The sequence below is a fragment of the Peromyscus eremicus genome, chromosome 4 (genome assembly GCF_949786415.1).
Source record: "Peromyscus eremicus chromosome 4, PerEre_H2_v1, whole genome shotgun sequence".
NCBI classification, from domain to species: domain Eukaryota; kingdom Metazoa; phylum Chordata; class Mammalia; order Rodentia; family Cricetidae; genus Peromyscus; species Peromyscus eremicus.
In genome coordinates, this window is record NC_081419.1 from 86,759,787 (window position 1) to 86,772,569 (window position 12,783).

A 12,783-nucleotide genomic window follows, 5' to 3' on the forward strand; every position below is an offset into this window, starting at 1 on the left:
GTCACTGACTCTAATTGACCCAGATAACAAACAAACATTATCAAGCAGTATCTGAATGCTTTGTTCAGCATTTAGGGTGGCTGTCTGTTTTATGACTGCTTTCCACTCATATTTGCTGTTTTCAGCAAATGATTATCATAATACATGTTCAAACATACATGCATTACTCCAAGATCAGGGGCACGAAAGACTACTTAAGATTGCAGCTATGCATTAATTTAGGCTGTAAAAGTTGATTGCATGAGAAATCCAAGGCAAGTAAGGTTGGTTGTTACATTATTCACTTAAAGGCAGGTTAAACAAACAGGCTGAGTACACAGTAGGAAAGCAGCTTTAAGTCTTCGGTGACCTTAAGGTATATTATTAACTCTGGCATTGAGGACCAGCAAAAGCCTCAGTCTCTTCAAAAGTAAGAATTGCTTTTATAATAATGCATAGCTATATCCTCCAAAATAATCTACTTAATAAGTATGCTGTTCTGTATTTTTTTTAAGGGTCTCACTCTGTAGCCTAGGCTGAAGTCCTGTATACCTTTCGCCTCAGCCTCTTAAGTGCTGCAATTACAGGCTTGAGCCCCAGGGCCAGCGCTCTGAACATTTTTCTACACTTCACACTTAGTATGGTATACATGCTTTCTGCTTTCACTGCTACAAAGGTCTTTGAAGGAACAAGCACTCATGTTAGAGGATGTATTTCTAAGCAGGCTCACATGGCTGTGATGCTCAGGGAAGAACGGGTTGGAAAGTGGAGATGAATGAATTAATGATGATCTCGAAGACTCTCTGACATTGCCATTTTTAGCAACTGTCAAGCACCCTGTAAACAGAACACGCTCTGTCTTGAGTCTTGATCATCCGTGGCGACAGACGCAATTCAAAAGCTATTCCAGGAGCAATCTCACTCCATTTTTATTTTTGTTTTCACCTCAAACTCTGACAAATTCCTTCTTTAAATTGCTAACATAATTACGTTATCGGAAATGACTAAAGCTGATATTCTAAGAGCAGAGTTTCTTTGTCAAAGTGAGTATAATTTCCTGTAGCCAGGAAAGGAAATACACTATTCTAGTCTTAATGTACATATTTATGCATATGTGTCGATACATATGTGTGTGTATGTATAAAGACAATATGTATGCAGATGTTTTTTTTCAAATCCTAAATATAAGTAAGCTCATTCATATTACATTAAGTGCAGCCTGTATTATAAAAGTAAATGCTAAAATGAATATAAATTTCCTGCCACTCATGGGAAATGACTCCAACGTCAGTCATGTTCTCTCAGCTATTTTTCCATCCCTTCTAATGTTCCCCGACTGTAAGTTTCTCAACTTTAAGAGCCTTTGTGAAACTGAACTACACACTTAAGTCTTTGCTTCTATTCCTGCCAAAGGGGGTCCTGAGCAGTAGGAACAATTTTTTGCCCTTCATAAGCTTTTGGCCATAGCTGGGTGTGTGAATGGCATGAGGCTACCTTGCTGAGGGGATAGATAACTTCAGGGTAGCACCTGGGCCCCAGACAGACTAGAACTTTCAAGTGTTAGTTGGAATCAGATTATAGGGTCAGAACTTTCAGGCTTATTCCTAACCCCTTGGAATGAGTTGAGAGGATTCAGTTCAAACTCAAACACCATTGGCTGTTGATACAGTCAGTCAACGACACCCATAAAACTGTTAAAGATCAAAGTTGCTGATCAGTGGGAGAGCACTTGCCTATCAGGCAATCCATCCTAGGCCCAATGCCCAGGACAACAAAGCAAAGCAAAAGAAAGCACAACCAAATGCCACCACCACCAAAAACTCCTGAACGAGGTTCAGGGCCTCTAGACTGGTGACCACATTGATGTGCCGAGAGGCTGCTACCCCTGGGGAGAGCATGGGAACTCCGCGCAACCCCAAGCCCATGTATTTCTATTCGGATATTCCTGAGTTGTATTCTTTTAATAAATCAGTAATCATATGTGCTTTGAGTTCTATGGGGGCCCTAAGGATTGGAATACCTACCAGAAAAACCATACTGAGAGTGCAAATAGCTAGTCCCATGAACTCTGGACTTTCCCAGGAGAGAGGTTTTTTTCCCACCCCACCCCATCTTTCACTACTGCTAACTTGAGCCCTCAAGTTAAATCAAATATGCACATTTCCTGGATTTTGTTTCCTTTCCCCGTTCCCTATGTAAAGTAGAGCATTGTCATGGCCCCAGAGAGAGATTGAGAATTCCTCTCCTCAGTTTCAGTCAAACTGTAACAAATTCATTTTCCCATATTAACTTGTGTTTCTCCATTTTCTCTTATTATGGGTTCTGACCCAGAGCCAGGCCTTATTCACTATGAATCATTCAGAGGCAGGGGTCAAGAAATCCAAGTTTGTATTTATTCTGCACAGCACAGCAAAACTGTGGCTAATCTGGTCACCTCCTTATAACATTTTTGTTGTTGTTGTTTTTTGTTTTCCAAGACAGGGTTTCACTGTGCAGCCCCTGGCTGTCCTAGAACTCACTCTGAAGACCAGGCTGCCTCGAACTCACAGAGATCTGCCTGCCTCTGCCTTCCCAGTGCTGGGATTAAAGGCGTGCGCCACCACCACCGGCCAGCTTTAACTTCATTTTTGTTAATTTGTTCTTAGACAATTTCCCACATGTATGCAATACATACTGTCCATTCTTGCCCCCCACCTTCCTACTACCTTGCCACTCCCCCCCTTCCCCACAAATCTCTCTCTTATGCTATTATCTGTTTGTTTTGTGATCTACTGAGAATAAACAGACCATCTTAGTGACCATGGGCTTAGAGTTATCCTTTGGGACCTGGTAGGCTCAGCAGAGGGCACAAAACTAAAGACATCGATCCCTCCTCTCCCAGAATTTATTAGTATCTAATCATTCAGAAGTAAGGGAGGGTCCCTGTGAGCTACTCTCTGTTCATGGACAGATTGTTGAAATGGCAAGTCTTGTGTGGGCTCAGTTGTGGGTTAATGGTTGCAGTATTTTATGATGATATTTTATTTGTGCTGAAATGTGATTTTATTTGCATGTTAATAAATAAAGTTGCCTGGAGATCAGAGGTCATAGCCATTAAGCAGAAGTCTGGCAGTGGTAGCACACACCCTTAATCTGATCACATGGCAGGCAGAGTCTCTGTGTGTATTCAAGGACACAGCCTGTATGGTGATTCACACCTTTAATCCCAGTACCAACCATAGAGACCTGGAGGTCTGTATAGACAGGCAGTGGCTGGGTTTAGAGCCAATGAGAAGGCAGAAAAGAAAGGCAATAAAAAGACAGGACACAGGAAGAAGGTCTCTCTCTCAGGGGAAGGATGGCAGCAAGTGGTAATATAAGGTAGTCTTAGCTCTTGGCTACTGCTCTGATCTCTGGGCTTTTAACTCTGTATTTGGCTCTGTTTTTCATTTCATAAGACTGTTTAGAATTACATCTATAGTATTTGTTAGTGATTTCCTTTTAAAAATCCCATACAAACACTCTACTACTGAACTACATACATCCCTAACCCATGGGTACCCCATATATGGCTGGTGTTTGAAGTTGGGGCATTCTTACAGGACTATACTAACTCTAGGTAGAGTCAGAATTAGTGTACATTGTTGGGTACTCTGTTGATATTGAAGTGGAGAACCAGCATGGGAAAACAATATACATTTAAATGTAGGGAGAAAGAAAGCAGAGTCCAAATATTACAGTGTAAAGTGACACATTTGTGTGTCAAGTTGACAAGGAATGGGTTTGTAATGGTTAATTTTAATTATTAACTTGATTGAGTTAAGAAATACCTAGTGGGGAGCTGGAGAGATGGCTCTCTGACTAAGAGCACTGACTACTCCTCCAGAAGACCTGAGTTCAATTCCCAGTACCCACATGACAGCTCATAACTGTCAGTAACTCCAGTCCTAGGGTATAAAACAATCACATGGTGTACAGACACATATGTAGGCATAACACCTGTTCACATAAAATAAAAATAAAGGCTAAAGCCAGGTGGTGGTGGCACATGCCTTTAATCCCAGCACTCTGGAGGCAGAGACAGGTAGATCTATGAGTCTACAGAATGAGTTCCAGGACAGTCAGGGCTAAACAGAGAAACCCTGTCTCAAAGGAACCCCAAAATAAAATAAAATAAAAATAAAGGTTAAAAAGGCATTTAAAAAAGAAATGCCTAGGGTATTAGTGAGGCCCAGATTTGTGTCTATGAAGGCATGTCTAGAGAGGATTGTATGAGAGGAGAAGACCCACCCTAGAGGTAGGTGACACTATTTCCTGGACTGGGGTCCCAGACTGAATAAATAAGGAGAAAAAAGGGAAAACCAATGGAACCATGACATTGTCCTTTCTCAGCTTCTATCCACCCAGATGTAAGTAAGGCCCTACTGCCTCACCTTCCCTCCATGATAGTCTGTGTCTCCTCAAACCGTGAGCCAAACTAACCCCTTCCTTAAGTTGCTTCCCATCAGTTATCTGGTCACAGCCTGGAGAAAGGTAAGTAACATAGTAAGGGCTTCGATACTACCTTCTAAGTTTCCCTGGAGACATCTGTGCTTATCTACAAATACCCTGCATTCTTTATAGACATAGAGGACCACAGGCCTTCACAGATCTCAAATTACCATCTAACCATTCATTATATTCATTATATCACAATTAAATTTCATATGCCAAATGAATATATTGGGTTTGGATAAAGGATGACTCATACAGAAAATTTCTGGTATTTTAAGAATTAATTTTCTTAATTGTGACATTCGAGCATTTCAACTGTTGAACATCATGAACATCCTGTTTCCTGAGGACTTTCGCCCATAGTCCCTCTTCCCACAATCCTCTTGTTCTGGACCTTTATGGTTCCTAGCCTCGTACTTCCTGAGGGCTTTGCTCAAATGCTGCTTTCCCAGGAACATCACAGTAAAGGAACTGCCACTCCATTCTCCCTGCCTCTCCTAATTCTTTTTACTTCTCTCAATATGGTTCTACTCTGTTTTTTTTTTTTCTTTCTAATTGTCTATGCCTCTTTACTCCCAGAATGAATGCTCCTATGCTAAAGAGTATGTCTTCTCCCTCAAGGCCTTGAAGAGTGCCTGGCACAGTCAAGGACATCCACTGAATGAGTATATAAGGGGATAGAAGAAGGTCTGAAATGAGTCAATGCAATCCTGTTCAACTAGCTCCTCCTGCCTCCTAGTGGCCCATGAGGATGTGTGTCTCAGTCCATACAGAATTACTCTATATCGGCTCTGACTACTAGTGGGGAGACTGAGAGTGGTAGCTGTGGATCCCTCATCTCCCTGGCAACACGATCATCTTCCCACGCTATTTGATTGCCCAACCCAGCCTCAGAGAGCAGCAGGCAGCTTCCAGAGATCTCCTTCATACCTGTTGTTGTCCACATAGCGGATCAGCATGGGGTAGAAGGCGTAGAGGTCCCTGCAGAGGACCGCAAACTCGTCTAGGATGAGGAGCTCAGCCTCCTGGGTGTCCCCCTTGCCGTCAGTCTTCAGCTGCTCTTCCTCCTGCACCGTCTTGACTGCCTTCTTCTTTAGCTTCTCCAGGGTGGGGATGAAGTGGCTTCGCAGCAGGTCAGGCCTGGCTTTGCTGATGATCGGCTGCGCATACACTGCATTTGCAAACAAAGCACCTTACTCTTGCTCCATGTGTTGTGACCATTCACGACAACGACAACGAAAGGTGACACTGAGGAATCTGTCAACCCAGGATGGTACCTGTGTCTAGCTCCCTCCTTTAATCCTCCCTTGATACTTCCCTCTCATGAAAGTCCACAGTGGAGGCTGGGCATCTAGGACCGCTGCAGGAGAAGGTCCCAACACTATCAGCTCCTCCAGGCCACAGAAGCCCCACCCTACATGAATTCCTCATGTATGCACGGCCTATGCCATAGCTCTCCTCTCCCTAACAGACTATCGGCATCATCTGACAGTCTGTCCATGTTGGTCTTGTTCTACCAGCTGGATTTTAGGACCCTGAAGGAAGCCTTTTGTTTATAGCAATTGGTATTGTGCTGACTTGGGAGCAAGCACTGGGGGTGTGCTTTCTGTTGAGGTGATAGATGTAGCAGTTACCCGGATCTGTCATTACACACAGAATATGTGCACTGAAAGTCACACTGTACCCCACAAATATGTACAATTATTATGTGTTAAAAATTAAAATACACACACACACACACACACACACACACACACACACACACGCGCTTTCTAATTATTTCATTAAAAAAAAATCTGCCCAAAGCATACTAGCCCAGTCAAGTTCTAAGCCCTCAGCACTGGCATCTTCTTTGGGTTTCAGTGGAGGGGGGTGAACATGGGCTGGGAAAGACTGGGGCATTGCTAGAAGTAGAGAAGCCGAATAAGAAATTAGAGGGCCTGCAATGTTGGCCTTTTGTGAGAATGATGGAAACCCACACATTCTACCCTATTTCTTATATCCCATTGACTAGATTCTGATTATATAGTTATGACTTAAGCCAGCTGAGCTGAATAGTCTGAATATAAGAATCAGGGTAACTGCAGGAAAAAAGTAAAATGAAATGAATGCATCCTGAACCATTGACAATGGACACGCGAATGTCCATTTTGACATTTCTTTAGCTTAGGGAAATTCAGTTAAGAACAGCTATATTCCAGGAGCTTTTCTTTTTCTTCTCACTTTTCCTTATGTTTTGCTTTTCTAATAAAAGAGAAAGAGATAGCTTCACTCCGATAAGGCGAAGGTAGCTTTTGGATGACATGTATTAGCCAAGGAGTCCTGACTTCTCCGCACTCTCCTAGGCATAGGACTGCTGCTGAACTTAATTGAGCTTGAGGTTACTACTTAAAACTTGTATTAGTCACCAGGAATTAAGTGGCCTCACTGAATGAGATCTGGATTTGCTGCAGGAAAGACAGCTTTAAATTCTGTTTTCATCAGTGCCCCTCAGAGTAGTGACAGGTACTCTTGGGAGCAGCCTTCTCTAAATTCAGGTTTATAGATGAGAACCCATTAAATTACCTTATGATTAACAACCTTTTTAGGGTAATTGGTAATAAGGGGCTGTCTACTCTGCTTATTATATGTCCACGGGGTCTGTGTTATCCAGCAATCAAAATAGTTGTAATTTTAAACTCAGCTCATTTCTGAGACAGAAAGGAGGTAGGAGTGTTTCCCATTTGTTCTTCTAGTATTCTATGTGTGTCTATTCATTTGCTATGAAAAGTCACTATGCAGTGTTGTGCTCCCTGTAGCCTAGCTTTGACAATTCACGGTCCAGGAGGTTGTACGGGGGAAGCTGTGACAAGCGGACTCCATGATCTAAACTGAAGTTGTATCAAAAAGAATGATTTTCCACAGTATTGAGCTCCCCAGACTCTAGTTTGACACACAGGATGCTAAATATTCATGATTCCTTGACTGGGGGAATTATACTCATTTTCCAGAACTTCTCCTCTTGTGGTTGCTTGAGGAACAGAAAATTGGCTAATAACATTCATTAAGAGCCTACTGCATGCCAGGAGTTAAAGAGGGATACAAAGAGAAGGAAAAAAAAATCAACAAAACAAAGTGCGGCTATTATTAGCTTCATTCAAGCCCATCTTAGAAAGCAGAAAGTGAAATGCAAACTCGGAACGACATTGAGGAAATTAGTGCAGCCCGGAGGGGAGCGGGTTTTATGTAAGTATCAAATGCAAAGGGTTACTTCCCAACCAACTATAGATAATTAGTAACAGAAGAGCCAATGGATTTCTTAAGCACCCCAACAAATAAGGCAATGATCATCACAGTGAGTACAGCTGATCTAAAGGGCTCCTTGGATATTTGAGGGGCCTGGATTAGTAGGGGAGTAGGGTTGGAGTAAAGGCTTGAGGAAAGTATGTCCATTCATTCAGTTTACTGTGCTGTTTTTGTTTGAGACAGGGTCTCACTTGGCCCAGGCTGGCCTTGCATTCCTATGTAGCCAAGGCTGGCCTTGAACTTCTTGTCATCGTACATCTACCTCCCAAGTGTTCATATTACAGGGCTGTACCAACATACCTGGTTTGTGCACTGCTGGGGATTGAACCCAGGGCTTCACATATGCTAGGCAAGTACTCTACAAACTGTGCTAAACTTCTACCCCTCAGTTCGGTGCTAAGCAAACGGGAGGTAGAAGATTAAAAAAAAAAACAAAAAACAGAACAGAACTTGCTCAAAATCATCATACAGCTACCAAGAGTTAAAAAGCAAATCTGGCTGCTTTAACCGCAGGGTCAAAGAATGAGAGAAAGAGCATTAGTACCTGCGATGCGCTTCATCCAGGAGGCCTCATCAATGCCCAGGTTGTTGTTGATGATTTTCAGGATGTTGCCCAGGATGAGGCTGAGGTGTTCAGAGGTGACCTTGGTGCAGCAGGGCCCTGTGCTGGGGGGCAGGTTCTCAGGTCCCCGCTCCCACCAGTAAGACAGGTAGTTGCAGAGCATAGGCAAGATCACTTCAATGACATGGGGCATCTCCGTATACCGGGCACCTGACTCGGCCAAGCTATTGATTTCCTTCATCAGCCCTTCCAGCTGGGGGATGTCAGGACACATTTCTTCCACCTTGTCTGGCATCCCCAGAACTGACCAAGAGAGTACAGGAAGAAGAAAGACACAGTGATTCAAAGGCACAGTGATGGAGCAAAGCCTTCTTTTGGTCTTTAGATATGAATTTTCACTGCAGAGCCTTAAAGGAATGAGTTTGGATGAAAGCAGCTTCAGGACTCAAGCTGTGTGTGCACGGACTTAGAGTTTCCAGGGGCCTTTTCCTAAAGGTCACACTGAGGTTAGAAACAGAGTTAAACAAGCACCATGGAGACACTGCTGAGGAAGAGTACATAGACAACTTTGTGACAAACAGATTCTTGGCTATTCCCTTGGCCTGCCTATCGGACCTTGGTGTGTCCACTGCAATAGAGGTGGCGTCAGGGGTAAAATAACTCCTCAACATTCAGGTGCTGGATGATAGTTCACTCACCCAGATCATTTCTGCACGGCCGTAAAAGGGGAAGGAAAACATTCCATCAAACACTCCTGCAGCTGGACTAGGGACTCTAACATTTAGCATCTAGTTGAAAATACACTGAGGAAAAAAAAGTCATGGATTGATTTTCTGCCTTTATAACAGAAATGATCAATAAGCTTAGGAGATTTAATTGACTTCCTGTCAGCCATTCACTTTGTTGTTTAAGAAAGCATATTTACAGGGACTTGTGAGCTAACCCCCTTTTCTCCATTTCGAATGACTGAGGTCACTTCACTGGATAAGGACAGCCAGCATGAAATGAAATTAGATTTCAACATTATACAAAGAGGATTAGGAGATTATTAAAAAAAAAAAAAGTAGAAACAACAACAATAACAAATTATTTATCTTGTTCCCTTTAAGTTAAGGAATACTTTTCCCTGCAAGATAGATGGAAGATCGTAAGTGTCTTGAGGTTCTTGACAGAACAGGCAGACCGCTGGGGTAGAATAGAGGACCCAGGAATAAACTCATGCAGTTACAGCCACCTTCATTTTTACAAAGCTGTCAAAAACACACATTGGAGAAAAGGCAGCCTCTTTAACAAATGGTGCTAGGAAAACTAGTTTTCCACATGTAGACACATGAAACTAAATTTGTGTCTGTGGTGGTTTCTATGAAAAATATCCCCCACAGGCTTATGCATTTGAACACTGGGTCCCTCATGGTGGTGCTCTTTGGGGAGGTTATGGAACCTTTAGGAGGTAGAGCCTTGCTGAAGGAAACATGTCACTGAAGGTGGGATTTGAGGGTTTATAGCCTCACTCTACTTCCTACTTGTTCTCTCTACTTCCTTTATGCAAATAAAATTTGATCAGCAGCTTCCTGCCCCTGCTGGCCGGCCATGCTTCCCCTGCCATTATGGCTCCAGCCCTCTGCAGCTGTAAGCCAAAATAAACTCTTAATCCATATGTTGTTTTTGGTCATGAGAAGTAACCAATACCAACTCTCTAATCCCTGTAGAAAAGTCAATTCAAAATGGATTAAAGAGTGCAATGCCACCTATGCTCTAATGCAGTGCTGGTTGTTGGTGAAGGATGCACCTTTCTTGCACTTTGCAGCAGAAAACATGGACAACAACCTGGGAATCCTGGGAGGTCCTCACAAGCAAGGTAATTTTACATATGTACCTTCAAAGTAAATAGTCTAGTTCTGAGCAGTCAAACTTTCCACCAGGAGCTCCATATACAGAATAACGCCAACCAATATAGAGGCAACTGACACACTTATTTGCTATTAGAATTATAAATGAGAAAGCTCATGTGTTGTGTTTAAAAGTCACACAGATACTACATCACCATAGACACTTCTTTCTCCTACCTAAGAAGAACAAGGAATTGCTTGAGGTTGTAAAGAAATAGCCTATCTCCATCTTAGGCTTAAAAGTCATCTTATAGTAAAGACAAACTAGGTTCATTCCTGTTTATGATTAAATCTGTTTTTCAAGGATTTGACTATACCTTACCTGTAACCTTAACTATAAATGGTTCTGTACTGCCTGTTCCAGGAATGGCAGCCATGTCTTTTTTCAAAAAGTTGTTTATAACCACCTTGCAACCCTACCTTTGTTTCAAAAGGTTATATGACCACCTATGGCTATCTTGCTACAACTACCTGTTGTTACGGCTACCTTGTTATGCCCACCTTGCAACCATGTGTTTATTTCAGGAGGTTGTTAGGACTAACTTGTTATGCTTATGTTCTGCTCTTATAACCTCACCTATCTTGCTCACCAAATCCTCCATTTGGAACCCCCCTACCCTTGAGCTATAAAAGCCTTATTTTCCTCATATCCAAGGCTGACCTCTCAAACCCCACCTTAGGGGGAGACAGCTTGTTTACATAATTAAAAAAATCTCCCTTTAATTAGTTGCTTTCTTTAATTAATTTGGCCATGATGATTTGGGTTGGTGATCTTTCTCCTCCCATCTTTGGGATTAATAGTTGGTGCATTGGAGTCATGATAGTGACCTTTAGAAATTATTTATATGTACAATAATTGGTCCTTGAATGGGACCAACATTTATGATTCAGAAGGTGTTTTGTGCTCCAAATGCCACACAATAAGCTCAGTGAACTCTGATGAATTAGCTAATTGAAGTCAGCCTCAAATGAGTTCTGCTAGCAGCAGACACAAGAGGGTTGGTAAAGTCACTAGAACACACTGCCCTTGCAGTCCATAGATAATGGTTCTCATGGTGAGTTCCTCTCATCTAATACATCAGAGATGCAGGACCTCAAGCCCTACTCTAGGTCTACTGAGTTAGAAACACCAATGACAGTGGTAGGGCTTAGTGATCTTTAACACAATGATCCTAGAGTCCTATCATGTTCTCCTAGAAGCCTTTTACCCAAAGAGCTCCTTGATGACTTACAATGGAATTGGACCTCTTTTCTCTGTGGTGGCTGATTATTCAATCAGGATGTGGAAGGTAAGCAAGGTGGCTAGTGACCGGATGTTTCCGTCAACCCAATACTCTGATTAATAGGCTACATCCATGTGACTAAGGATTTCTGCCATTTTGAAAAAGTGCCACAAAACAGTATTAACCTTTTCTTAGTTATATCTTAATTCTGGATAAGAAAATGCTACAGGTTTTTAGAGTGCTGAGGCTTTTAATATAATTAACTCTACTGGCACACCACCAATCATCAATTAATAGAGATGTCCAATTGATGCAAGGCTTGATACTATAAATCAGTTCATTCATTTAAAAACATGCCATCATTTGTCAACTTAAATATCCCTTCCTCTCCTTTGCTCCTTAGGCCACCCATTTCGTAATGAATGAAGTCTGCTATCTTATGGCCCATTAAGCTATCAGTCATTCTCCAGCTAATTCTGTGTATCCCAAAATACATATTGATGCACATATGATTTTTAAAAAAGCCACATACACACTCAGCATTCACTTTTTGCTTATTTAAACCAATGGTGAAAGGCAGGAGACTAGGGTGCCAAGTCTTACAGTGTGTTACTGGTGGAAAAAGGAATTAGGTGCAAGGGAACTTTCAGTCCCCCTAAAAGGCGGTGATGTCCCTAAATGACAGTCTGGGCTTAACTCAGGCTGCACATGTTTACATGCAGCATTCCTCAGAAACTGTTAAATGGGTTTCTGTCTGCCAGAAAGAGCCATTTCCCTTATCTCCCCTTGCCTCTGGTGAATGGGGCATCTGGTTCTCTACTGGTGAATACCTGTGGCATATATCAAAGCCTACACTAACCTCCAGTCTCCACTGTTATTCTAGTTCTAGTAATTCTACCTAAATTGTTCTTAGTATGTGAAATAAGAAGAAAGAGGGGATAAAGCTTTTGTGGTTTAGCACTCTGCACTTTAGGTTAGAAGGAAAGTGGTGACAAGGTATGCTTTGGACCCCACGACAGTTTGAGAAATAATACTTGAAACAAATGGAATTGATATGGAGTGTAGCCATTAATTTGTAGTATATATCCATCATTTAAGAAAATCTTGGCTCAAGATGGGATGGATTCTAATTTAAAATGGTTTACTATGTATCTTTCTTTCTCTTAACATAGACTAGGTCTATAATTATGCAGTTTGGGCTTCAGATTTCATCTATTGGAACCCAAGATTTATTAAAGATAGATATGGAAGATTTTCTGTTTTATCTTGTGACAGGGCAAGACAGTATGGAGTTTTCTCCATTTTGTATTCTTGCTGAGGCCATTTTAGGTTTAACTAGAACTTGATCTTCTTGGTGGAGAATGCTGTGGAA

The 12,783-nt window shown here is 42.0% G+C and overlaps 1 protein-coding gene across 1 annotated transcript in view; it reads right to left on the reverse strand.

Annotated features, from left to right (window-relative positions):
• Positions 1–12,783, reverse strand: part of Ryr3 (ryanodine receptor 3) — a 359,592-nt gene that overhangs the window by 67,840 nt on the left and 278,969 nt on the right. Inside the window, exons 66-67 of the mRNA XM_059258921.1 lie at positions 8,282–8,602; positions 5,383–5,623 (exon numbers count right to left, since the gene is read on the reverse strand). Coding sequence (XP_059114904.1) covers positions 5,383–5,623; positions 8,282–8,602 — 562 coding nt within the window. The remainder of the gene's footprint in view (positions 1–5,382; positions 5,624–8,281; positions 8,603–12,783) is intronic.